The sequence below is a fragment of the Podarcis pityusensis genome (genome assembly GCF_964106645.2).
Source record: "Podarcis pityusensis genome assembly, chromosome: 4".
Taxonomy (NCBI): Eukaryota; Metazoa; Chordata; class Lepidosauria; order Squamata; family Lacertidae; genus Podarcis; species Podarcis pityusensis.
The window spans coordinates 45,618,193-45,644,949 of NC_138027.1; the positions used below are offsets into that span (position 1 = coordinate 45,618,193).

Genomic DNA, 26,757 nt, shown 5'->3' on the forward strand with positions numbered 1-26,757 from the left:
AAGGCAAAAAATAAGGCATTTGTATGCAGTGCATTCTACATTATATGTGCATGTTCATCTATCTCAATAACTGACTGTCATCTTTGTGTGCATATGTCTTGCAGTGATAATAAGAGTCCTATCTTCCTCAAGATGTCAAGTTTTCTGGGATAGATTTCTAGCTGTAGGCGGCTTTAGTGAAGCACTTCACACTGTGAACATGCTCCCTGTAGCCAATGATCATATTAGTCTGCCTCACACGGCTATATGGGAATCTTGCTTTTTTCCACCACATGTGCTTCTGTCTTCAATCTAAATTATTATCATTTGTGATCTAAGTTCATAAGCCTCAGAGCACAGCTATGTTAACTTTGTCCTACTTCTAGTTGTTCCATTGTGAAAAACATAAGGTGTCTCTTCATGGGCTGCTTCATATGAAGAGTGTGGGGTGTGTGTGTGTGTGTGTGTGTGTGTGTGTGTGTGTGTGGTTTGAGTACTTGAACAGATCAGCTTTTCAATGGAAAAATTTCTGTGGAGTAATGTTACTTACAACACAAGAATTCTGTTAGTTATCCAGTTAGACTAAAATATTGCTAGCAATGATTTAATTTTGCCCTTAATAAAAATATGTTGCTTTAAAACAGGATTGTATACTTTAATATTTAGTATTTTATATTGATTTTAATAATAAAATTCATCGGGAATATATATTATAGACCAGGGGTGGCCAACTCCCAAGAGACTGCGATCTACTCACAGAATTAAAAACTGGCAGTGATCTTCCCCCTTTTTGGGGGGTTCAGGTCAAAGTTGTTGAGCACCAATTTTTGAGAATTAAAGCCTAAGCTCAAGAAAGAAAGGGGAACAGCCTGAACGCTGGGGAAACAAACAGCCTCACTGAGTAAACTCCATCTTCCGTTCTGCAGATCGTGCAACAATGGAGGGCGGGGCGAGCGGGCAGGGCCGGATTCTGTTTTACCAACGCTAAGGAAAGGGACCCAGCAATCGACTGCAATCTACTGAAACCTTCTGGGGATCTACCAGTAGATTGCAATCGACCTGTTGGACACCCCTGTTATAGACCATTTCCCCCAATATATCCCTGATTATCAGGCTACTTTTATCATTCAAACTCATAGTACAGTGGTACCTCTAGTTACGAACTTAATTCGTTCTGGAGGTCCGTTCTAAACCTGAAACTGTTCTTAACCTGAAGCACCACTTTAGCTAATGGGGCCTCCTGCTACCGCCACGCCGCCAGAGCACGATTTCTGTTGGCATCTTGAAGCAAAGTTCTTAACCCGAGGTACTATTTCTGGGTTAGTGGAGTCTGTAACCTGAAGCGTCTGTAACCTGAAGCGTCTGTAACCCAAGGTATCACTGTACTTCAGTAAGAAAATATGAGAACACCACCATTCTCATTCTGAAGAATAATCAGAAAAAATTATAGTAGTCAGTATTGTGTGGGACACCTGCCGTAAGAATGTGATAAGAGACCTGCTGGATTAGGCCAAGGATCTATTTGGTTCTACATCCTGTTTCCAGTAATGGCCATATCACAAGCAGGGCAGCTCACCATTGTTTGCCCCAACAACTGGTATTTAGTGGCATACTGCTTCTGAACAGGCATATTGTAAATCTATGGTGGCTAATGCATTTATCATGATAGGATTAGTATCACACACAAATGGGTAGATTCAGGTAGGTAGCCGTGTTGGTCTGACGCAGTCGAAATATATATAAAAATTTAAAAATTGTCCAGTAGCACCTTAGAGAACAACTTAGTTTGTTCTTGTTCTTGGTATACGTTTTCATGTGCATGCACACTTCTTCAGATAGGTTATTTGTTGACATGTTCCTGTTTCTGTATTGAATCAGAAGTGTAAATAAGTTACTGATTGAAAGAGAATTCCCAACCCACCCCCAGAAAAACTTTTAATACCTGGTATTGAGTTATATGTGTAAATCTGTAGTATATCTTGTGGATGAATAGCAATTGAGCAGAGTTGGATGATAAGAAAATATCCAAAATCCACAGTTGGGGGAAAAAAAATAGTGAGCAAGACTTTTAAGTTTGCTGGAAGTCTTCATTGATTTAGATTAGGCTGTCACAGGAACTATGCAAATTTCAGGTTGCACCTAGGACTGCTAGGACAAAGAAACATGCAGTTTCTTACATCCTTCCACAATATTTAAACTCTAGCTGTTGCCCTGATCTTTTCCCATTGTAAAGCACAACAAACAGGTTCCTGGGTAGATGAAAAACAGAAGGTTTTTTTGTTTTGCTTTTATTTTTATAAGGACAACAACAAAGAAAAATCAATAGAATATGGAAGTATTAAACACAAGTACTGTTACATAACTTTAATCACTTTCGCCACATTACCAGTACATATACAATTCATATTTAACTACATTGCAAAATTGAATTCTTTCTGTGCAGGGTCTCTTACAGATATTAAAAAGAGAAGCTAAGAAGAACTATACAATCTTTATATTTTCAAAGCTGGACATTAATTTTTGGTGGTGTACTGAATTGTAAAGAAAAGGAAATAGAAGTTAAAAAAATGGTAGCTTTATCTAGTAGTTGGAGGGAATGTGCCCTCAGATAATAAAGTAAATCTTTGGTAACTTAACATTAAAACATCAAATCACTATTAAATAACAAGATTTATTCTAATACTGTCTCCTGCTTCTCATCAAGTAGAAAGTCACCACAGTCAATCATTTACATAATTGACAGCTATTGTATCACAGTTGGATACCATACTGGTGAAAAGGGAGCATTAGTGTTATCACCCAAAAGCAGGGATCAGCAAACCTTTTCAGCAGGGGGCCAGTCCACTGTCCCTCAGACCTTGTGGGGGACCGGACTATATTTTGGAAAAAGTAAGTGAACAAATTCCTATGCCCCATAAATAACCCAGAGATGCATTTTAAATAAAAGGACACATTCTACTCATGTAAAAGCATGCTGATTCCTGGACCGTCTGTGCGCCGAATTAGAAGGTGATTGGGCCGGATCCAACTCCTCGGCCTTAGTTTCCCTACCCATGCTCAAAAGGAACAGAGAAACAACTACCGGTACTTCTTCATAGGCTTGCTGAAATACTGCTTTACAGTACTGATTTCATAAAAGTTGCTAAAGTAGATAAAACAAATGAAGTTATAATATCTGCAGAGTAAATTAAACAAAATTGTTTTTGTACATACTTTGTTTATATAATCAGTAGGCTCAGATGATGTAACTGCAGAGTGTAGGTGGTGGATTGAGTATATATACAGAACTGGTCTTAATACACAGCATATTCTCTCTCTCTCTCTCTCTCTCTCTCTCTCTCTCTCTTTCTCTCTCTCTCTCTCTGTGTGTGTGTGTGTGTGTGTGGCAATACATTCATTGGTTTAATGATCTGGTGGAAAATAGGGGATAAGTCTAGAAAGGTTTTTAAGTGAGCTAGATACCTCTTGAAACATCTGTCCCTCTACCCTACAAGAAGGCTGCTAAACATGTAGCTGTTGTTCTTCAAAAACATACATTTTTGAATACATTTTTTCATCATCAACAATATTGTCAGTTGGGCTTTGGAAATAGAACTGTATCATTATATTACGGTTTCTTCTTGTGGACTATTAGCTGAAGCAGTTTTATTCATAATGAGGAAGATGCAATCATTATCCTTTGGTAAAATCTGATCCCTTATTAGTATTGCTGATGGTAGCCCTCAGCTTGTCATTATACCTCTTAAACTGTGGTGCCCAGAACTGGACACAGTATTGAAGGTGGAGTCTGACCAAGGCAGGGTAGAGTGCTACTATTGTTTCCATTGATCAGGGTGCTATACTTCTCCTGAACTGTTTGGGCTGTGTTGTATAGTACAAATCACATGAAAACGGGTGGAGTGGTCTTGCACAACTGTACAACACTGCCCACACTGTTCAGAGGGTGCATGAACTCACAGGAGAAAAGCAAAAGTAGGTGTGTGAATTGTATTCTGCTTACACAACCGTTTGAGACTTATTACTATTAATTATTATTATTTTCTTGTTCTAGATCAGAGGAGGAAAGCTGATGATCACCTATACTAGGAAGAATGATGCTGGCAAATATGTCTGTGTTGGAACAAACATGGTGGGAGAAAGAGAGAGTGAAGTGGCAGAGCTCACAGTTTTAGGTATGGAAAGCTTCTTCCTTTATCAGTAGCATGATATAATGTAAAAAAATAAATACGGATTCCAAAGCTAAATATTGTCTTAAGGCTGGGTAAATGCATATTTTGATCATGCCAAAAAGGTAACATTTCCCAAGTACCCTTGATTGCTCCAGCATAGACCATGGGACATTGGTCCTAGAACATTTGGTCTGTGCTTCTGCTCGCTAACAAGGAAAGGTACATTAGGATAATGGTAGCTAGCCAACATGTAGGCAATTTGTCTGTAACTTGGCAGGTTTCCTACTTACGGGTACCTCTCTTATGTATGGTATTTTTGTTTTAAAATGCCCATAAAAATAAAGTGGGATAAAGCAAATTCTCATTATCCACCCCCAAAATGTAAATGCTGCCCCTGCAGGAAAACTACTGCAACTTTCCTTTTAAAATTTGGCATGCATTTCATGTTTCATGTCCCCATCCTTTCTTTCACTCTAACCTGTGCTGCCCATTTGTTTCTTTCAGAAAGACCATCATTTGTGAAGAGACCAAGTAATTTGGCAGTAACCGCAGATGACAGTGCAGAGTTTAATTGTGAAGCGCGTGGTGATCCAGTGCCAACAGTAAGGTGGCGAAAAGATGATGGAGAGCTACCTAAAGCAAGGTGCAGCAACTTTAATAATCTTCTACAAGAAATTGTGGTTTTGGTTTACTGTGTGCTTGGAGTGAAACAATCATAATGATGCCAGAAGAGCATAATTGTGTGATACAAGATTGTTCTACAGTAAATTGCGCACACACTTTCATCTTACAAGCTTGAACTCCACACATAATCTAGCATGCTTAAAGTTGTTTTACTAATTTCACAAGAACATTTTATTCTGTTACAAAAAACAGTGGAACCCTAGCTACCTCTGTGGTTTTTATTATTGATTGAAATTTTATCTGGTATCATGTTTTGGTGAATGTGCTGTGGTCATAAAGAAAGCTTCATTATTCTCTACTCTGTAATTCCAGGACCTAAGATTTAGGTTGAAAGACAGGTTATAAATTCTTAAGTAAATAAATTTAATTAAAGAAGCTTTAACCATTTCATCATCAGATGGTTAATCTGTTAATCTTTAGTCTGTTTAATTAATTTCAAATTCATTTAATAACATCTTTCGAAAAGGTTTTCTTGACTTCCTGAGCCAGGGAAAATATAAGGGATAGAGCAATCCTGTTAAGTGAAAGATACTCGTCTCCCACAACTTTCTGCCCTGCCCCCAAGATCATGCAGATAGTCTTGGTCCATTTTTACTTGTCAGCTTGATATTATGTTAGAGATGTTTGTGATCAAGTGTATTACTAAAGGCAACTCTGACATCCCTGCATTCCTTGAACAGAGCGTTCAATTGGTTTCACTCTCTGACTGCAGAGATTCTCGGTAGTAACTCCCCTTAAACGCAGGGAAATGCATTTTTGCATAAAGATAGCACACTTAGGAGCTGGGAAAATTTGACACGAGGCCCCTGATAGTGCCTTATGTGAACTAGGAGGTGAATATGTGTTTCTAAAAGAAGAAAATTATTCCTTTTATCTCTTCATTTGCTTTGACCAGTGTTAGTATGCCACCTGCTTAGGTGATGGATCATAGCAAGTGAGTCCATGTTTGGCTCTATAGAGCCACTGATGTGTCTGTAAAGTATGCGAGAGCACCCCCAAACATCTGGTGCGCCAGCAGCCTCTTCACTTCTGGCCATGCCAGCTGAGGTTCCAGCTGGAGAGAGACACAAAGTGTAGACCAATCATATGGCTATAGTTGCAGCCTGAAGAACAGGCCACCTGGGGAATAACGAAAGCAGTGTATTTTGCTTGCCACTGTTAAGAAGGAAGGCTGCTCAAGGGGAGTTTCTTAGTCCTGCCTTGCCAGGCTTATTTCAGGAGGAACAGAGAAAGGACTAAGCACATGATTGCTTCAAGAGTCAGAAACCAGGAAACTTTAAAAAGGTGGGCAGGGTACTTAAAAAATGGAATATATTAATTGACCCTTGCATATTTAATCAATTAATTTCTTTGATCAAACAGTTTTAACCGTTTAAATATCTTCTTCTTCTTCTTCTTCTTCTTCTTCTTCTTCTTCTTCTTCTTCTAGAATGATTAATGTTCTCACATAAAAAAGGAATGGTCATATCAGCATGAGAGGAAATATTAAATATATTTCTGTATACTGTATTGGACAAAAAGGCTGAAGGCTTGTTATGGTTTTCCATTTAGCTGAAATAGAACCATTGATGCCAATGCATATACCCTTGATAGCTTACAGTTATCTTGTTGGAGAAATCAGCCCTGCTCCACTCTCATATATAGCAGTATGACAAATCAGTCTAATAGATTATTTCTCTTTAATTTAGATATGAAATCCGTGATGACCATACCTTGAAGATTAGAAAAGTTATGGCAGGAGACATGGGTTCCTACACTTGTGTTGCAGAAAATATGGTTGGAAAAGCAGAAGCATCGGCAACTCTAACAGTTCAAGGTAAAATTGCTTTGAAAGACTATTGTTACTATGAGAAGGAAATAGAATTTTGTGTTTTTTAACTGTGATTTTATTGGGCTCATAAATAATCACTGCAAGTTTGCATTGCCAAAATCTAGGAAGATCACTTATTTTATTGGTGGATTTCTGCTGAACTATTACATATTTCAAATATCATTTTCTTTCTTTGTGTGAAAAGAGTTATGCTCCATCATGGAAATGGAAAATGAAGGCATTTTGTATCCCAGTTGTCTGAGAAGTATGCTGTCTGTAATGTTAATACTTTTAGAATTAAAAGGGATAAAACTTTTTTCTTTATATCCTCCTCATCATTCTAAAGGATTAAGTTCAAAAAAGAGATTTTTTTTATTAGTGGTGTCCAGTGTATTTTATTGAATGTAGTGCAGTTGTTAGAACAGTATCTTTCATACAGCTAATGGAAACACAGGCTTTATTGATGCACTTCTACTTCTTAAAGAACTCAACCTTGTTTTAGTATATCAAGCTGATTAATATAGTTATTCCGTCATTTCAAGTATTAATGTGTGAAAACAGGTCACAGATGACTGTTTCTACTGCACTGTGAAATTCTAGTGGAACTCAATGAATGAGTATGTGTGAAAATCTGTCATTGGTTTTATATATACATTCCAGATGTTGACTCTTCAGATAATCCCTTGCTTCCCTTCCTGGCTAGAAGGCAGGCAATGATGTCATACCGTTTTGCCCGTCAGTTTAATGGCTGTGATCTTCTGTCTTATTCCCGGTTCCTTGTATGATAGTCTCTAGACTCTGATGTATCTGGACTTCAGTGTTTCTTAAAACTTATTTTGATATTTTTTTATTTCAGTACTGTGACTATTTGTTGTTGTTTTGCTTTGTGGTTTACACTGAGTTCATTGTTCACTTGACTGTGCATAAAAATGCATACTTTCTAGACTGGGTTTTTTATTTGTCAGGCTTTGATGTTAAATTGAACAGCTTAATGCTAGAACAATAGGTCCCATTTTAGTTGTAAGGTGGGGAAACTTTTATGAGTCATTGCAACAATTTGATTTAAGAATCATTCTATACTTTATCTACTGTCTGCTTATTGCGGTCTGAAGTATAAGGGAGCACAGACTATGTTTCATAGCAGAGAACTATATAGTCTTTTGATTCCTGCATGTGGTTCTTTGCTTTGTATATGAAGAAAACAGATGTGTAACAAAGCTTTACCATAAGATTACTGCCCTCAAATTTTCCTTCATTTGCAAATATTTTCTACAAATCAATTTGAATTGATGAAGTTTTCCAGTACGAAGATCTGGTTGTCTTTTCAGGAATAGCATGCTTGGATACTTTTAAGAGTTTCCTTTGCTGAAGCATAAATTTGTAATTACATGAAGACATCTGAAATAAAAAATCTGCAAGTAGTTTGGATGCCATGAAATCCAAAAGGCATACTTCAGCAAAACATAACTTTTTATGTACATGTCTGTAGACTAGGACCAAAGTTTCTCAAGTTCTAAAGTGATTTGCAATGGGGCATAAACCAGAGTATTTAATTAAATCAAGAACGGGGAATCTGTGACCCTTCGGATGTTGCTGGACTGCAACTCCCATAATCGCTGATCACTGGAAATGCTAGCTGGAGTCGGAGTCCAGCAACAACCAGAGGGCCATTGATAATATTGGTAGGCCAGTATATCTGTGAATTTGGTTTTCAGTTTGCAAAGCTAAGGTATGATAAAAGTAAAAAAGAATTAGAAATTTCATGTGTTGTTGTTGTTGCTGTTTTTGGAAGGGGGGGGGAATGTGATTGTAGGGGACCTGAATTGTATCTCATATAGTTTTCTCCTAGGCAAGCATAAACATGTCAAAGGATGTAAAATATGCATAAAGTTAGGAACAGCTTTAAAAACCTTTCTGCCATTAAGAGCAATGGAGCAAATTTTGTTCTTAGAAGGGACTTGGGCAGGGCTGTAGCCAGGGGTTGGTGAGGTGGGCCCCTGCCAGGGGTGTAGGCGAGGGGGGGCACAAAATTAGCTAGAAATATATCCATAAATATATCTATAAATAAAAATATTGATTAGTATGTGAGGAATTGAAATTGAATGGGTGGACGGGGGGGTTGGAGGAGAGGTGGAAAGAAAAGCTAATTTGTCTGTGGCTAGTGGGTGCAATCTGGACAGTTCTGCCAAGGGCACAAGATCACCTAGCTATGGCTCTACACCTGGGAAAACTCAGAAGGCACTCACTCGGTGGGCAAAGGGAACTGTACTGAAGTTATTTCCTGCAGTGAAGTGATCAAAGGATCCTTGGGGACAAACTGGACTTGGAAATGAGCATCTTACAAATCCAGTATTGTCCAGCTGCAATGATCAGTGTCCTTGCTTCAAGGATCGGGTACTGGCACAGGAGAGAATTGGAATCGAGGAAGTAATACAGTGAAGCATTTTCTTCCCATTGAAAACGTGCTATCAGCAGTTTAGTACCAATGGGCAGTTTACTTGCTCACCTATCATTTCCCCCCTGAAGTCACTGCATGGGCTTATGCTAGGCTGAATGTGAACTTGACTTGAAATTATTTGTAAAATTTCAAGCAACTCTAATGACAGAGCTGTATGCTTGTCTTTAAATGGTAGTAGTTTTTTTCTTATTTGCCATGAACAGTTCTCTACTTTCTCTTAGTATATAAATTCAAAGAGTTATAATCATTTTGGACCTAGTTCCTTTCCAAGTAAATTTCTATATCAAAGAAGAAAATGATTGTATCTCGTTATATGAAGGATTGAAAATGGATTTCCATCTTTAATCTATTTGCCAAGCAATCAGTGGTTATCTAATAAAAAACCCCAAGCCATTAAAAAATCTAAACCCACTCTTGTTTGTTTTTGTCTTGATAACACATAAAAGGTATCTAAATCCATTATCTTTTCTTAGAATTAGTTTTTGTGTGGACAGTCTACAGCTTTCAGTATGCATTGCAATTTCTTATTAAGGGAAAGGTCTCTTGCTGAATGTTACAAATGGCATCTTCTCTGTTTAAAACAGGTTTATGTGTTCATTTGATGAACTGCTGTTCTACTCTGGATTATAACTGAGTACTGATCTTCATTTTATAGACCCAATATAAAGTCCACCAAAATGTTTCGGCATGGCAGCTTTCCCACAAAATGGTTGTAAAATGTAGCACGGCTTAGTACATGGGTTCTCTGCAGTACATAGAGAGTTTCCACTCCTCCAACTCAAGGTTTATGGAAGCAGATGGTACTTACATGAAGAATCTGAAAAATGTGGAGAACCCCTGTGTTAAACAGTTCTACAAGCCACAACCTCTATAAAGAGAAACAGCCATATGGAAGCATTTTTCAGTGGTTTCACCTTTCAGGGTTTCATATTTTAATTTGCCTTCAGAGGGAATGTAGAGCAAAAGACTACCCAGCTAGACCCAAGCAAATCCACCACAAACTGGAATGAGAGCTTATTCAAGTGTTCACATGACACGTTTCTCACAGCGGTGCAGCTTATATTATACACAGGTTAAACCCCTCCCCCCCAAAAAATTACCTGCAAATGCATAATTAACAGGTTGGAGAAACAGGCAGCGTAGCCCATTTCTCCGATACACTGCCCTTCCATAAAGAGGCTGTGGTTGCTTACAGCATTGGGTCATAAGCCATAGTTAGTCAAAGTAGCCTATGCAGGAGCTGTGTAATGGTGCATGTAGCACAAGCAGTCCCAACTTTGCTCCTCCCTTTCTAGAGTGAGGAAATAAACCACAGAGGAGCTGACTGAAAGTTAAATGTGCAAACCAGCACACATAAGAACACCAAGAAAGCCTTGCCTGATCCTGAGATCCTGATCCAGCATCCTGTTCTCACAGTGACCAACCACATATGGCTCTGAGAAGCTTGCAAACAGTCGAGAGTACAATATCACTCTCTGCATTTGTGATTCCCAGCAACTGAAATACAGAGGCATATTGCCTCTTACATTGGTTTCTCTCAAAATAAGCCACAAGCTGAAGATAAGGTTTGTTCTTGGATTACTACTACCACTTGTGGCTTCATGGAATGGCAGTGCTGGATAGGACCCAGAGGGTCATCTAATCCAACCTCCTGCAATGCAGGGATCTTTTTGCCAAATGTGGGGTTCAAACCCACGACACTGAGATCAAGAGTTTCATGCTCTGCCCACTGGGCTATCAGTCAGGTGTGAGTTACAGAAACACACCACGGGTGATGATTTGCATGTAATGCTAAGCCAGCCACTTCACAGTTGCCAATCTAGGGGGTAAATGGGAGGAGGGAGTATGTTATGCACAGGGAAACAAATCAAAAATATTTTTTTCACATAGACATGAAGATGGTATAATTGCACAGTAACTGTACCACATGCTTTTTCTGAGTGCTTGAACTGATAGTCACTGCAGAATTCTGCATTAGACATGTGACCCAAATGAAATTAAACTTAAGGGATGAGGTTTCAAGCAATATTTCAAAGAAGCATATTAATTAAGAACTTGCAAGGTATATCAGTTCTGTGTTCCCTCCCCAATATTATTAGTTCTGCCTTCTCTGTAAGGAAAGGTGTGCTAGCCTTTTGATTCTGCTTTTCTTTTCCCCCTCAACCCTCACAGTGCCTAAATTCCACTTGTGTAAGCTCCAAATGAAATGGATATATATTCCCCATATGCTACTACACCTTGATTTTCTCTTCCTATATATCTGTTTTAATGTATTTAGGATTACAGTAGATCTTTACCTTCTTCAAATTCCATGGAGGTTTATATTTTATTAGCTAGAAGTCACTTTCCCATCCAATAATCAGCATTAAACTCTATACATATTCCTTTGATGGGAAAGATCAAGAGCTTATGTATTACATACACACACTACTTTGCAAATTTCAACTAATTACACAGAACATTTGCATCTTGAATTGCTTGTAGAGACAGAAGTTGCCAAGGAGCAGTTTCAAACTCAGTAGGTGGAGAACTGTTTGTTAACTAGATGTGAGTTCAAAGATATGGGACATTTCAGCTCACATTCTTCCCATTGCTTTTCTGTGATTCAATTTTCAATAAACAATTTGTAATAAAAGTTTGCATATGCAGAAATCAGTGAACTGCTTAATTAGTGTCTGCCTTATTCTTTCTTGATAGAACTGCTTCGTTGAGGAGAAAATGGAATGGGCTTTTATTTGTATGGTTTTGAATTCATTTTATTTTATTAAAAACACTTTGCTCTTTCTGCCATAGCCAAGAATATTTGCCAAATAAGATTTGCATTAAAAACTTCAATTACAATATGGTTATTGAAAACTGAATCAGAGACAAGAGATTAAAAGAATGTGAGATGAAATGCATCCCTGACTACTACCTTAAAGCACATGGTCCAAGAGAGTTTTGACAAGCCATAGTCTACAAACTCTTTCCAAAAGGGTGGATATTTTGCATCTATGAGGAAGACAGAGTTTCATAAGTTGCTTACACACATTTCTTTTATTTTGGGTTGTTTAACAAAATTTATATATCACTTACTCAACAGAAAATCTTTAAGTGGCTGACAAAAATACAAATTTTAAAACAAAAAGCAAACGTAAGTTGACATTTTTCTTTCAAAATATAAATAAAATTAGCAATTTTAAAACAATTATACTTAATAAAATTGATGCTATGGTTACATGACCAGAAAGGCTTGCCAAAACAAAAAAGTTCCTGTAAAGTTCAAAAACTTATTACTATACTTAATTTATTTACATTACTGGTTGCTTTATAAATTGGCAGCCTTTCTATGCCATTTGCCAAGTTGTCTTTATTGCCAACGTGTCGGGTTTTTTGTAACCTAAAAAGGCAGTCAGTGGAGGCAGGTGGGGGCTAGCTGAGGGCCCCACCAACTTCAATTTGCCCTCAGCCAGCCCCTACCTGCCTACCTTCCTGTTTACTTCCAGCCCAAGGGTAGAACTGCCTATCAGCTTCCTCCTCCATAATCTCAGGGTTGCCCTCTTAGAACTTAGCAGGCAGGAGCAAAGGGATAAAACACGAATTAGTTGGCTGCTCCTGTAAGTGGCTATGGATCAGTCTGACCATAGTCTCCCTGCCTTCTGCACTACCAGTCGCAATGGGCACCAGGCGGTACTGTAGACACCTGACTATCCAATCTTAAGTGTCACGTTGCGACTTGAAAAGCATATTAAACTTAACAACTGATGTCCTTGTACGTTTTACTTTAGTTCAGGGTAACTTCTTGGGATACTGATAAAATCACTAACCTGGACTCTTTGTGAGGCCTTCCACACAAGATTTCTCACCTACATTAATTTTCTTATAATGTGGCATTTTTGTCCACCTCTTTACGGTGCAAGTTCTTTTCAAACCAGCTGGCTTCAGTCATAATTACACTTAGAAAAAGAAACTCCTAAGGGTGAAAAAAGCCCCAAAGGTATAACTTTCAAGCAAATGAGATCTTTCACAAAGAGATTTTCCACATGGAAACTATTAACACCTATTTAACACAATTAAAGCATTATTTTCCAAAATGGCTTAACAGATTGGGGCTGTTGGATGACTACTGTAGAAAACTCCAAGGGTTCATATTTTAACTCATTCAGGTCAGAAACCACAATGTTGTTGTAGTAGTAATCTACTATAATGTTGTAGCAGTTAAAACTGTACAACGGAGAGAATCCCCAAAGAAAAGCTCCAAATTTAAACACCCACCTCTAGAAAGCTAGTATATATTTATTTACAGGCAATCCACTGGTATAGGACTGTGATTTGGAAGGCTGGAACTGTGATAGTCACTAGAAATTGCCACAAACAAGATCTGTTTGGGGTTTTTGTTTCGTTTAAAAAGGCATTTTTAATAACATACCTTCCCACTCAATACATTGTCAACTGCTTTTGAGTTTGAAATCTGGGGTGATATACGAAGGGCTGCTCAAAGCAAACATACTCCAAAGTCTTGTTGGGCATGCAGAATTCCTGATATTTACATAACTGAGCACTGTGTATTGCAAACTAACGTCATACAAGCACCATGTGTATATGAATCACCTTTGTGTGAAATGCCACTGCAATACTCTTCTGAAAGCTCTGTCCCCTCCTTTTTTAATTAAACGACATCCCTCTCGGGTTCCAATGGAAGCAGATGAGACAGCCCTTGGTGACAGATATATTCCATACCACACACTGGCTTCAAAATTTGGCACTTCTTTACAGAAAAATAAATGATGCAAAATATCTTTTTGATTGTGCAGCTTAAAGAAAGAACCATTTTACCTTAAATGACTGCTACAAACCACAACAGTATTTTAGATTTCTATCAATGATCTTAGAAGTCTGGCAGCTCACTCCCTCTTACAAGCAAACTGATAAAAATCTTTAAAACTAATGAAATAGAAAGGTAATTTTATGAGCTCAGTTTGATGAATTGAGAACAATTGGAAGCTGGTGTGTTTATGAAGACTTCTGGAGGATTCAAAAGCCCCCAAAGGAGCTATTTTTCTATTAAGTGTAGAATACAATAGATTATTTTTCCTGCGGTTGCTAAAAATTCAATAAAAGAATTAATATTGAGTAGTTGATCAATGTTTTGTAACACAGTTTGTAAATACATTGAAGCTGTTAAAAGCTTTCACTGATAAATAGCATCAGCACATTGAAGTAGATCTTCATGCAATGTCTTCATGCAACATAAATGTGTGGGTGTTTTAATTACAAACATGGCTCCTTTGACACAGCTCAGAATTGGTTTTTCTTTTCTTTTTTTGCTCTCAGATTGTTAAGGAAACAACCTATGGTATTCATAATTATTTGTCTTGCAAAGACCACTAAACTTGAGGAAGCTTCCTCTTAGCACTCCCCTTGATAAAGGGAAGAATGGCTGTCATCAGAGAGGCTGGTATAGGTTTTCACCATGATCCTAGATTATCCTAGACCAGGGAAATGTAGCCTTTTTGGAAACCTAATTGTTGTGGACACTACAAAACAACAATTTCGCTTAAGAAAACCCAGCAGTACTCAGAATCAACCCCTCCCCACCACAAGAGAAAAAGTTCACATACACACTAAAAACAAATAAAACAGATTAAGAAATGGGCAATACAGCTTTAAAATAGGCAACACAGAGACCCTCCCCAAAACATCAGAAAAGCCAAAGTCCTCTATTCGTATTTTTTTTAACTGGCACTAGGCCTTTGCAGGCAACAAGTAGAGATATCCAAACACACTACAGTGCCCACAGGTAGTACACCTGAGCTCCTCAGTTGTAGATACTGGTAATCTCTTCCTAGAATGCTTAAGATTGCCTCTGTAGGGAATCCACTGCTACAAAGGACCTGAGAAATGGAGTTCCATCTTAATCAGCCTAGATTAAACATATTGGGAGTTGTATTTCCTAGGGCTTCTGGTGGCAGTATTCACTATGCTGGGAGGAAACGTACCAGCATCTAAACAAGTGCTCTTGGAGGCTGAGAGAAGCCCACAACAGCTTTCACTGAAGATATCCCAGTTTCTCCAGTTTGGCTGCAGTGTAGGGATGGGTGAATCTCTCCATTTTGGTTTTTCTCTATTTCCGTGCTGAAGGGGAGGGGCAGATGGAGAAATCTGTATAATGAATGATTTGTATAATATTTCTGCTTCAATAATTGCTGGTTTTTGTGTTAGGATGTATTTTTATTGTTGCGATCTGTCCTGAGATCATTTTGAGGCTGAAGGATGGGACCTAAGCATTCTAAATAGAAATAAAATGTACATTTATAATAGTGCAGAGCTAATGGTAGTTGCGTGTCGAGGTCCCCAGGGCCACCCCAATAACTCACACATCACACAGAATTTTTTGTTTAAGATTTTTGGCATAATTTTGGCCACAACTTTATTGAAATACAAATTTGTGAGTGGTTGCTTAGGCATTGGTTGCGACTATCTGCCCCCACCATGGGGGACAGACTGACATTCCGCATGATGCGAAAGTCAGAATAGGGGAATACACTTGGGGGTTACGCGGAGCAGGGAACCTGCCCTCACCCCAAATGCAACCAGGAGCTCTTTGCTATGGCCCAAGCCCCCTTGACAGAGTGGACAAGCAATAGTTAGCCCCCAATTCCTTTAACGGAATCCCTTGCAGCAGCAGCATTAGAGGGGCAGGCACTCAACCTACCAAGGGCAGGCACTCAACCACTTCCCCTCAACCAACCAAACCATAAACCAATGCCTAACCGCAACCTTACAAGTTGTGACGATTTGCTACGCAGTAGGCAAAAACCAAATGGCCCCAGCAAAATTCCTACCAGGCCCCTGCCCCTAGAGCAGACGACCCCATGACAGGCATAGCAAGGTCAAAGCGAACAACCCTAATTCTAGGGAGGGGGGGACGGGCAATCCGATGCACGGTCGAAAAGAGGAAGCCCTAGCCTCGTGCAAGGAGTTTTAGCATTTCCGGCTGTCAATCAACAAATGGCAACATTAACTTCTTCCCAACAACAAGGGAAGCCCCAATCGCATCAGTGGCCAATGAACAATTAGCCCGCCCCCAACTTTGGAGTGTCCTGGCGGCCCCCACTGCAACACGTGCTCTCCATGAAGGAGAACACGCTTTACCCACAGTGTCACAAACATGAAACATGCCAGGTTTTCAAGAGCATCACATACACATTGATCAACATGAACATTAAGGTTCTGTAGTAGCAAGACTATTCACTGTTTCTACAGTGTCTAAAGCACAGTTTGCACCAAACAAATGAGAATAATAACCCTAATAACGATAAAGTTACATATATTTTGGCTCTAACCTTACAGAGAAACAATCAAAAATTCTTATGCGGTATGTTAACTTTCCAGATAATGATGGTTTCATAAGTTCTGGCCCTGCCAGTGCATACTGAATACTCCAGTAAGTTTGTGGTTCATCTTTACTTGAAAAGAAAGATGAAACAACTTGCAGTAGTCTGCCATATGTGAGCTTCTGAATGCAAAGCTCCCTAGTCCACATTTCTTTTGAAACTGTATCTGTTTCAGCCTACGGTGATCATTCTTAAGTATCACCAGGACTACTTAAGGTCAAAAATCACTTCACTCTAATGATTTATTGAATACGCTTGATTTCATTGTTTGGTAGCCATTGATCAATGAATTATTGCCGGTCTTACCCACAGATTTAATTTATTATCTATAGCTTTCCTTGAAATTTTACATTTCAGACTACAGTTTGTATGTTTTTTGTCAAGGAACAAAGAATGTATTTACTGCAAGGGGCACAGCTGTGTAAAAAAGAAGTATGCTGTGTAGACCAATGGTTCCCAAACTCCCAACCCCCACCCAGGACCACATGAAAATTGGTGATAGTTTAGGTGCATTTTGTAATGATTTTTCTGCCTGTTATAGCCATTGTAACATGCTGTGCTAGATGCTGTATGATTTTAATTGTATTTTAACTGATTATTTTATTTCTTATATTGTATTGCATTTTGAATTCCATCCTATGCAAAATAAAATAAGCAATGAAGATACAATTAATACCCAATGTGAAATTAAAAAACAACAACCAAAACAGACAATACACATGAAGAGAAAAACAATAACAGAATAATATAGAAAAATCAATGTGAATATTTAATGAAGACATCCCATGGACAATCTGAATGAAGCTCCACAGACCACATTTTGGGAACCCCTGCTTTGGACTCAATAAGCCTTGAACTCTTAAAACTCATTATTTTTCTCTGTAATCTTTGCACACCTTAATCTGTACTCAGTTGCTGCAAAGTGAGCTTTGTTGGAAACCCCAGTACTGACTGAATTGTTACTTCATATTCTTTATCTAGATATACAAGTGATTCACTGAATTGTAGCCAATGTTTTTTAGAAACATGTAATTCCTTGAAACTTTTTAAAATTATGTTTCACCCTGGAATACTTCTCCCTGCCCCCAGCAAGGTGGCACTCCTTAGATCAATGTTTAGGAGATCAGTATTTGTAATGGTGTAGCCCTGGGGTTATCAACCTAGGACCTGAGGGTGTCATGGCCTTTGGAAATGCATTAATTAACCTTTCCAGGGGGCCCTAAACTCTGGACTTTTTTTTTAAAAAAAGCAAGTCTCTGGTACTGGAAAGTTATGAAGCAAGATGTGCAAGTAACCTTCTAAGAGATTTCTGTTAATTGAGCCAGTCTAAGCTACTCCCAGCTATCAGTGCTTTTAGCCAGTGAATATAACTTTGTTGCACACCAGGCAATGGGAATCCATGGGGTCCAAAAGAGCTGCTATTTCTCCCTTCTACTGAGTGCATTATATCTTCTTTTTCTGTCTTCACTCTTTTCTAGAAATCCATGGAATATCCATAGTTTGCCCTCCTTTCCCCCCTAGCAACCAGGAAGCACCTTTCCTAAGATTCATTTGTCTGAGACCAAGTACGCCCTAGAAGTTAATTTCTATTAATAGTACTACACAATAAGGGTGGGTGTTAAACAAGCCCATCTAAAATGGCAACTGCAAAATGTGGAAACTTTGCATAAAGTCCCCTGCTGTGTAGAAGCTGGTGTCCAGGCACTTATTCACTGTACTTTTAGTAGACAGTACAGCAGTATACATGTCTACTTAAGAAGTAAGCTGTATATGTTTAATGGGGCTTACTCGCAGGTAAATGGGTATAGGATGGTAGGCTTAGGCCAGGCATGGCCAAACTTGGCCCTCCAGTTGTTTTGGGACTACAACTCCCATCATCCCTAGCTAACAGGACCAGTGATAAGGGATGATGGGAATTGTAGTCCCAAAACAGCTGGAGGGCCAAGTTTGGCCATGTCTGGACTAGGCTTTGGTTTAGGGCTGGTTTGGGGAAAAACAGGGTTATTGTGCCTGAAATAGCTATATAATTGGGATCAGCAAGACATACTGTATGTAAACATTAGATGTTCTGGCGGGGGATGGGGTAGAGGCGAGAATTAGCAATGACTGTCTTCCCTTTAATTTTGTGTTAGGCCATGCCCCCACGGCAGCCTTGTTGTGCTATTCCAGGCTCCTCATATAAAACATTTTGTGACTAGCACCTATATCATCCTATCAAAAATTGAAATGCTCCGGCTAGTCTACAGAGTTTGGTGACCCCTAGTGTAGCCTGTTACTACAGTATAGGATTGAATTACATTCACTGCTGATGCTCATCACATTCAAGGATTGGTATTTTAAAGAATGTACATCAATACTAAAAAACAAAAAACAAAACCCACTTGCACAGTTCCAAAAATGTAACTCTTTATTGAACTCTAAACACAGTCATTGTGATCTATGGGTGTACGAGCTAAAATATGAGATTTGAGAAATGAGTGGATCCCTTGAAATTCACAGTACTAATTCCAGCTGAGCTCAGAAGAATTGTAGGAGGCAATAATATATCCCTATGTTGACTACTTTGAATTCCTGAGGACACCACACCCTTGTTTGTAAGTGAATCTTTGCAACTCATTACTGAGTAAGTGTACTGAGATCATAGCCGAAGAGTAGAATTATGGGAGGCATTTGTGCCATAGAATTATACAAATAACATTGTGAAAGGCCTAATGGTAAGATACAATATAATTATGTTTTAATTTAAAAGCCCAAATTTGAAGACAAAGATCAAGCTAATTAAATTTTAATGGAAACTGAATAGGAAATTAAAAAAAAAAAAATACTGTAGCAATAATAGGGAAACATTTATACAATAATTGATCATTTATAACTCCCAAAAATAGTTTTGAAGTGTTAATTTATCTTTTTGTAAGAGAATAAGCAAGTTTTACTATTAACATTTCCTAAATAAACATACATTTCATATGAATATCCATTTTGCAATGAATGTATAGATTTTAGTTCCTATTCTAGATACTTATGCTATTTTGCAGGATAGCAGCACAAATCATAATATAAAATGAAAGCTATGACACATTCAAATGTACCCTGAGAAGCTGACCCAGCTCTGAAGTCTGACTCTGTTCTTAATTGCAAGGCTTTTTTATAAAAGGAGACTAAATGCAATGGAATCTAAAGTCTACATACACTTCTTTTTGGGGGAAATGGAGAATGAACTATTTAGAAACTAGACGTTGCATACAGTTAGGAAAAACTATATCAAATATGGTAGTCACTTTTCTAAAATCTGAAAGAATTATTGCACATTTAGATGGCATGGGCATACATATTTTGCCTCAGGAAACTTAAAGAGCCATCTTATTTAAGGTTTCTGAATAAATGTTTCACAAATATCAGGGGAAAGATGTAGATTAATAGATACTGCCTTTTGTGGGGAAAGGAAATCTTCATTTGTCTGGTTTATCCAGTACTGTATGGTCTTTTCTCTCTGCTGTGTGGAGGGCCTGAAAATGTGAGAAATGGGTCATTGAAAGGACACAACCACCACCACCCTCAAGGAAGGAAGGAATGTAAAAATAACCGTTATGCACAAAAAAGGCATACAGTATGAGTTCACACACATTTGCTCAGAAAAGCAAAAATATGTTTGCTGAAAAGCCCCCCCCCCCAATTATTTGGCCAGTTGCTGGACCTTTTTGAGCGTTGTTTGTTTGTGAGGTGGTTTCAGCATGTAGAAGTAAAAATTTTCCCTTTTCCCAGTGGCTGCCATTTTATACAAATGCACCTTAGAACACTGTTATACGACAATGTCCCCTTGTTCTAGAATCATGTAGGAGGAATAGTATTGGCCTTATCCTACCACAGTAGCAAAATTAGTGGTGGAAGGCCAAAGCAGAGGCAAATAATGAAAACGGTAGGCTTACCTTGCCCTCCTTCCCCCACATCCTAAAATTCAAGTGAAAGATCACATTCAACATAATCCTAGTTATAATCTTGTCCCACTATGTTCAATGGGACTTAGTAAATAACACAATTTTGCTGGCCACAAACTCTGCCTTCCCTAAGTGAGTGGAGTCTTGCCTATAATGTCATGCTGAGGTCTGGAAGTGGTACGTTGCTGCTGTAAGCCCAACCCAATTGTAAGACAGGCCACTATCTTCCTCGGAGCTTTACTGAGCTGCACACGAGTGGCAAAGAAACTTGTAAACCAATTATATGTCTCAGTGCTTTGCAATCCCTTTTATGGCTCAGCATGAGTCAGATTTCCCTTGAACTTCTCCACAAACTCTGTAAGGATGGTGGGGATTTCTCTTGACTCTGAGCTGTGGATATCCTTGGAATGCAGTTAAACATATTGCTGATTTTCAGCCTCTCTGTGGCTCAGTATGAATTGGAGAGATTCTCCACACCCTTCTCCAGAGCCTGAAGGGAATACAGTGGTACCTCAGTTTACAGACACTTCAAGTTACAGACGCTTCAGGTTACAGACTCCACTAGCCCAGAAATAGTACCTCGGGTTAAGAACTTTGCTTCAGGATTAGAACAGAAATTGTGCAGTGGCGGCACAGCAGCAGCAGGAGGCCCCATTAGCTAAAGTGGTACCTCAGGTTAAGAACAGTTTCAGGTTAAGAACGGACCTCCAGAACGAATTAAGTTCTTAATCCGAGGTACCACTGTAAGGGTGAGAAAATCCGAAAATCCAAAGGGTCCATTAAACTGGTGACAAAACATACTCCTTTCTCAGTGTCTCTTGTCATGATGCGTTCCAGGGAGTATCAGCAAAACAAAATACCAAGGGCTGACTAGTACCAACTTGGCATTTTTAGATCCTGGATTACTTCCACATAAATGTGCACAGGATGACAGTCTTTAAGTAAGGGAGAAGGAGAATGGGGGGATAAGAATCCTAGCAAGAAATGGTACTAAAGTGAGCAGGCAAACAGCCTAGCTACTCGTAACTTCAATAGCCCACCACCTTCAGGAAAACAGATGTCCAATGGGTTTTATGTTTGCCACCTTTGATGGGATATAAATTTATTAAATAAGCAACCCAAAATATTTTGGTTGTTAGTCAACAAAATATTAACAGTGCCAGAAATTCACTCTCCTTGTCTCATCCAACTCACCATTCTCCTGCTATCACCTTGGTGTTAAAATTAGTGCACATGAGTTGACAATGAAGGGTCATGCTTCTACCCAGCCCCACTTCTCCAGCTGCTGCACAAAGAAAACATTGTCAAGCTCAGCAAACGAGGGCAGGATTTTACTTACCGTATTTTTCGCTCTATAGGATGCACTTTTTCCCCTTCAAAAATGAAGGGGAAATGTGTGTGCGTCCTATGGAGCGAAGATGCCATAGCCCCGCAACCCTCTCCCGGCTGGAGAGGTGACGCGCGGCTATGGCAGGAACCTCTACAGCCCTGTGTCACCTCTCCAGCCGGGAGAGTGCGCGCGCGGGGCTAAAGCAGCCCCCCTGCGACCCTCTCCCGGATGGAGAGGTGACGCGCGGCTATGGCAGGAGCCTCTATAGCCGCACGTCACCTCTCCAGCTGGGAGAGCACTCGCGGGGCTAAAGAAGCACCCCGCGACCCTCTCCCGGCTGGAGAGGTGACGCGTGGCTATGGCAGGAGCCTCTATAGCCGCACGTCACCTCTCCAGCTGGGAGAGCACTCGCGGGGCTACCCCGCGACCCTCTCCCGGCTGGGGAGGTGACGCGCGGCTATAGAGGCTCCTGCCATAGCCACGCGTCACCTCTCCAGCCGGGAGAGGGTCGCGGGGCTATGGCTTCTTTAGCCCCGTGCGCGCTCTCCCGGCTGGAGAGGTGACGCGCGGCTATGGCAGGAGCCTCTACAGCCCCACGTCACCTCTCCAGCCGGGAGAGCGCGCGCGGGGCTAAAGCAGCCCCCCCGCGACCCTCTCCCGGCTGGAGAGGTGACGCGCGGCTATGGCAGGAGCCTCTCCGCTGCGCCTTTCCGCTGCTCCCTGACCTGCTCTTTGGGGCTGGTGGTGGGCTTCCCCCCGCCAGCCCCAAAGAGCAGGTCGAAAGGAACCTGAAGCCTGGAGAGCGAGAGGGGTCAGTGCACACCGACCCCTCTCGCTCTCCAGGCTTCCAAGGTAGCCGCCTGAACGCACCTTAAACGGCACCTTGTTTTAGAGCGGGAAAACAAGAGGGGGAAAGTTCTCCCCCTCTCTGTGCAGCGCCTCCTGCTGCTTCACTGAAGGGGCGCTGGGCAGAGAGGGGAAAATTTTTTTTTCTTGTTCTCCCCCCTCTAAAACAAAGTGTGTCCTATTGTCCGGTGCGTCCTATGGTGCGAAAAATACGGTAGTTTTATTGTCAACTGCTTCCTTCAGAGGGGGAAGGCCAGATAATTGCCTCCTGTAACCCTGCCTAATTCTTGTGGGTCATTTTGGCATGGTGGAATTGTTTTTTCCACATTCAGGCACTTTCACAAATTCCTTACATATGAACTGATCAAATCATCAGTATACAAATCTTCCTTCAGTTTCAGCAAAGTTAAGCAGATTTTGGGGTAGTGATGGTTGCCTCCCCCTGGAAAAAACACCTATTTATTTAATTATTTAAGTCATCAATAGACCTCTTACTAATAGTAGAACTTGAAGTGCTTTATATTTTTTAAAAGCCCAAGTATATAATATATATTAAACACAATCTCAATAATTTTAAGGGGAAAATTTGTATACATAGAAACATAAGACAACACAATATCCATATACATGATAATGATATCAATAACCAGACTTTTATGTTATTTCAATATTGTGTTTCCAGAAGCTCAGAGCAGTGATCTCGAACCCAAACCACAAAAACTAAATTAATACGCTATTGAAAACTACTGCCTAGGAATCATAGAAATGTAGTCATCTAGTCCAATCCCCTGCAATGCAGGAATCTTTAAAAGAGCGTTAGACAAATTCACAGAGGAGAGGGCTATCGGTGTCTGCTAGCCATGGTGGTGGTGACAATGCTTCTGAATACCAGTTGATGGAAACTGCAGGAAGGGAAACAGTGCTTCTGTGCTCATGCTCTGCTCCTAGTTTTCCCACAGGCATATAGTTGGCCACTGTGAGAACAGGATGCTGAACTCAATGGGCCACTGGCCTGATCCAGCAAGCTCTTCTCATGTTCTTATGCTGCTTGTACTGTCTAATGTTTACTTGAGCACAAACCCATTCCCCCCTGGACTAATGAATTTTGGCAGATGGAATATTATTACTCTTTTTAGTGCATTTTATTGGAGACTAGCATACTGCAGGTGTTTACCAGCTAATTATGGAAGTGTATTCATGCTTAACAGTAGTTAATTTTACTCTATTTAAAAGGCTAAAACAAAAATGAGAGCACCATAGGGCTTGAGATATGCAGAACATCCCTTAAAAACCTTAATGCTTGACATTTACTACTTATGACTCAAATGTTACATTAATTATTCTGCACTCGAATTAGTCACTGAAATAATAGATGGCTGTGTAAAAATGTATGCCATTAGTTTTTTATGTTTATATAATGCAAAATATGTATGTGTGTATAGATACATTTTCTGTAGTGACATTAGCATTCTTTGTAAACTTGCTTATAGGTTTGCAGTAGGATTTTGAAGCAGTTTTGTTTGGGGTAACCTGGTGCGAAAAGAGATTTTAAGCTCACCCTTGCTTACTGGGCAAGGCCTACTCAGGACACCAACTCTGGGAGTGCTCTGTGTCTCCTCCACCAGCCGCCTTACAGTGATTCCTTACAGTGAAGTGACTCCAGGGGTTTGGCTATATACAATTTGTGTGTATACACATAACCCTTGGAACCAAACCCCAACAAAAGATGAGGCATTACTTTACCCAGCTTCCCCCCACCACCCTGCCCCTGAATTAAGCAGTAGCTGTCCAAAAACATACATAGATATTTAAATATCATTTGTTTCCCTGGGAGCTCATGGAACTCTGACTTTTTTGTGTGATGAGCATGGTAGCAAGCCACAAGTTCGCCTCTGCCCCCATATGACATGGAAAGCATATTGCATGAAATATAATCAATAAACATGAAGGCCTCACCCATACATAAGGCAGAAAGGGCAGTATTCATATAAAGTAATAAAACATTAAATACAAGTTCCAAAACAACATCTAAAAGGAAAAATAGTTCAAAAGGTTCTTTCAAAAGTATGGGGGAATCAAAGCATCTTTGCCTGGTATCGGAAAGGGAAAGTCCTTAGGCACGAGGTGAGTCTCCTTGGGGTACCACATTTGAAAATGCCGTCACCCTTGTCTTCACCTGCCTGGCTTCAGATGGTGGGGGCAATCAGAAGAAGCTGTTATCAGATGAACACAGTACCCTGGCAGCTAAATGCAGGAGCAGGTATTCCTTTAGTTGAAGGGCCCCAAATCATATGGACCTGGTGCAGGGGCCACATGTGAACTATGCTGTCAGTGACCACACTCCCCCCTTTGATTAATAAAGGCATACATATTTACAATTTTCTGTCTCCAAATTAAGGAAGACAATACTCCTTCCTATCCTACTAAAAAGGTTTGAGTGCCCACATACATTGGATAGGTTCCTTTGTACACTGCTACCCTGCAATTGAAATTTATGACAGGCAAGAGAGCTCTCTTCTCTTCCTCATAGATTGTGGGCATACTTGTTTAGAATTTTCTGTTATTAAATTAAGGAAGATCTCTGTTTTCCTTATCAATAAATGAAACACAGTCTGCAGGTTTTTTTTAAAAATGTATTCAGATTGCAAGGTAGACAGTATTTTTTTAGCAGCATAAGTAACAATGTCTGTTGGATCAATATCCTTATGAATATGGCAGGAGCAACTTGTGGCTTGGATTAGGGACACTGGGGCGTCTAGGTCCCATTGTGGTTCTGGTAAATTAGTCAGAGTGCAGCAAGTTACATTTTGATTTAGGAGAAGCCACTCAATACCGAATGGTGTTTTTTAATGTTATATTCCTTGAAATTTTATTAGAGGGTAGTATATGCTTTTATAAACAAATAAAAAACCACCATTTTTTACTGGTCTCTGGACTAATATCATTTCCAGCTTTCCACATTCGTATGCTTACAGAAGTGCTCTTTGTTAATAAAAATAAAGGTACAGTTGGATAGCAAATGCATGTGTGACAGGGAATTATCTTGGCTCTATTCAAACAGGGAGGAAAGGGGAAAGGGCTTGCTCTGCCCAGCAAACTAAGTAATTTTTACCCTACCAATCCTGTCTAGGTATATTGAGTAGCTGTTCATCCCTTTTTGCTTGCAGGGAGTATAATCGCCTTGAATACTGAAGCTGATTATGAAAATTACTCCTAGATTACATTGCAAATGGAACATCATAATTCACTTTTTATTCTGCTTCCCAGCGTGCAGTAGGTGGTGGACAATCCCCTCACATGTTAGAGTAGGTTGGGGGTGGCGGTTCTCTGAATATGATCCCATCACTCTGCTCAGCAGGCAGATAGATCCTTTTCACACTGTAGCACATCTCTTGTATCTCCTTCATTCTTTACACTTCACATCTTCAGGTTTGGAATTGAGCTTTTTCTATTGCTAAAAAAGAACAATATATGCAATAAGCCATCTGTTTCATGCTGTTTTCTTGTATATCCTAAATATGTTTTGTGTGTCCAGATAGCTACATTTCGATAAGATCGCTGTACGTTTAATTTTTTATTATTTTTATACCACTTTTCTGAAAGAATACCATACAAAGCAGTGTATAGAATTAAAAGCATATTCATTTTACTTTTGTTCCATTTTATGTTCCAATTTATTTATTCCATGTTTTCTTTTCTTTTTCTTTTGTTTGTAGTTGTATCTGGTAAGTTGAAATTTTATTGGCCATCTTCTAATCATCGTTATCCCTGTGAATGGAACATCTCTCCCTCTTTCCATCCATACCCCTCCATATTCGTCAACAAATCAGCTTCCATCTTTCACTTATAATTGATTGGACAGACTGCAAAGAGCAGATTCTGCATGAAGTATGGGTATTTTTTGTGGCAAGCATCAAAGGTAATGGCTTGCTTATTTATATCTGTTTTAATTATGTTTATTATTTCTAAGTTGTGTGTCTGGTCCATTCTCACCTTGAGACATTCCAAGTGCACTAAGGTGTGCAAGTCTTTGATAGTAAAAAAAAAATGTTGCACATGAATCAAAGGAGTAAAATTTTGTTTTTGAATCTTACACTTCATTTTTTCATATCCGCTGTTCAAGAGATTTTTTAAAAAATAAATACTTTGCATTCCTTTCTTTTTAGTGCT

At 39.5% G+C, this 26,757-nt stretch overlaps 1 protein-coding gene and 1 long non-coding RNA gene across 6 annotated transcripts in view; one reads left to right on the forward strand and one right to left on the reverse strand.

Moving 5' to 3' along the window:
- The window catches only part of ROBO1 (roundabout guidance receptor 1), a 610,482-nt gene that overhangs the window by 508,429 nt on the left and 75,296 nt on the right, over positions 1-26,757 (forward strand). For all 4 annotated transcript variants that reach the window (XM_081003959.1, XM_081003960.1, XM_081003961.1 and 1 more), the window contains 3 exons: positions 4,031-4,151; positions 4,653-4,791; positions 6,521-6,648. In XM_081003959.1, coding sequence (XP_080860085.1) covers positions 4,031-4,151; positions 4,653-4,791; positions 6,521-6,648 — 388 coding nt within the window. The remainder of the gene's footprint in view (positions 1-4,030; positions 4,152-4,652; positions 4,792-6,520; positions 6,649-26,757) is intronic.
- LOC308476426 overlaps positions 1-26,757 on the reverse strand; it is a 157,094-nt gene that overhangs the window by 14,400 nt on the left and 115,937 nt on the right. Inside the window, exon 3 of one of the 2 annotated variants that reach the window (XR_013985888.1) lies at positions 24,773-26,041. The exons of the other annotated variant lie outside the window; for it this stretch is intronic. This is a non-coding gene — a long non-coding RNA (uncharacterized lncRNA). Of the gene's footprint in view, positions 1-24,772; positions 26,042-26,757 lie in introns of those variants that run through there. 2 annotated transcript variants of the gene reach the window in all.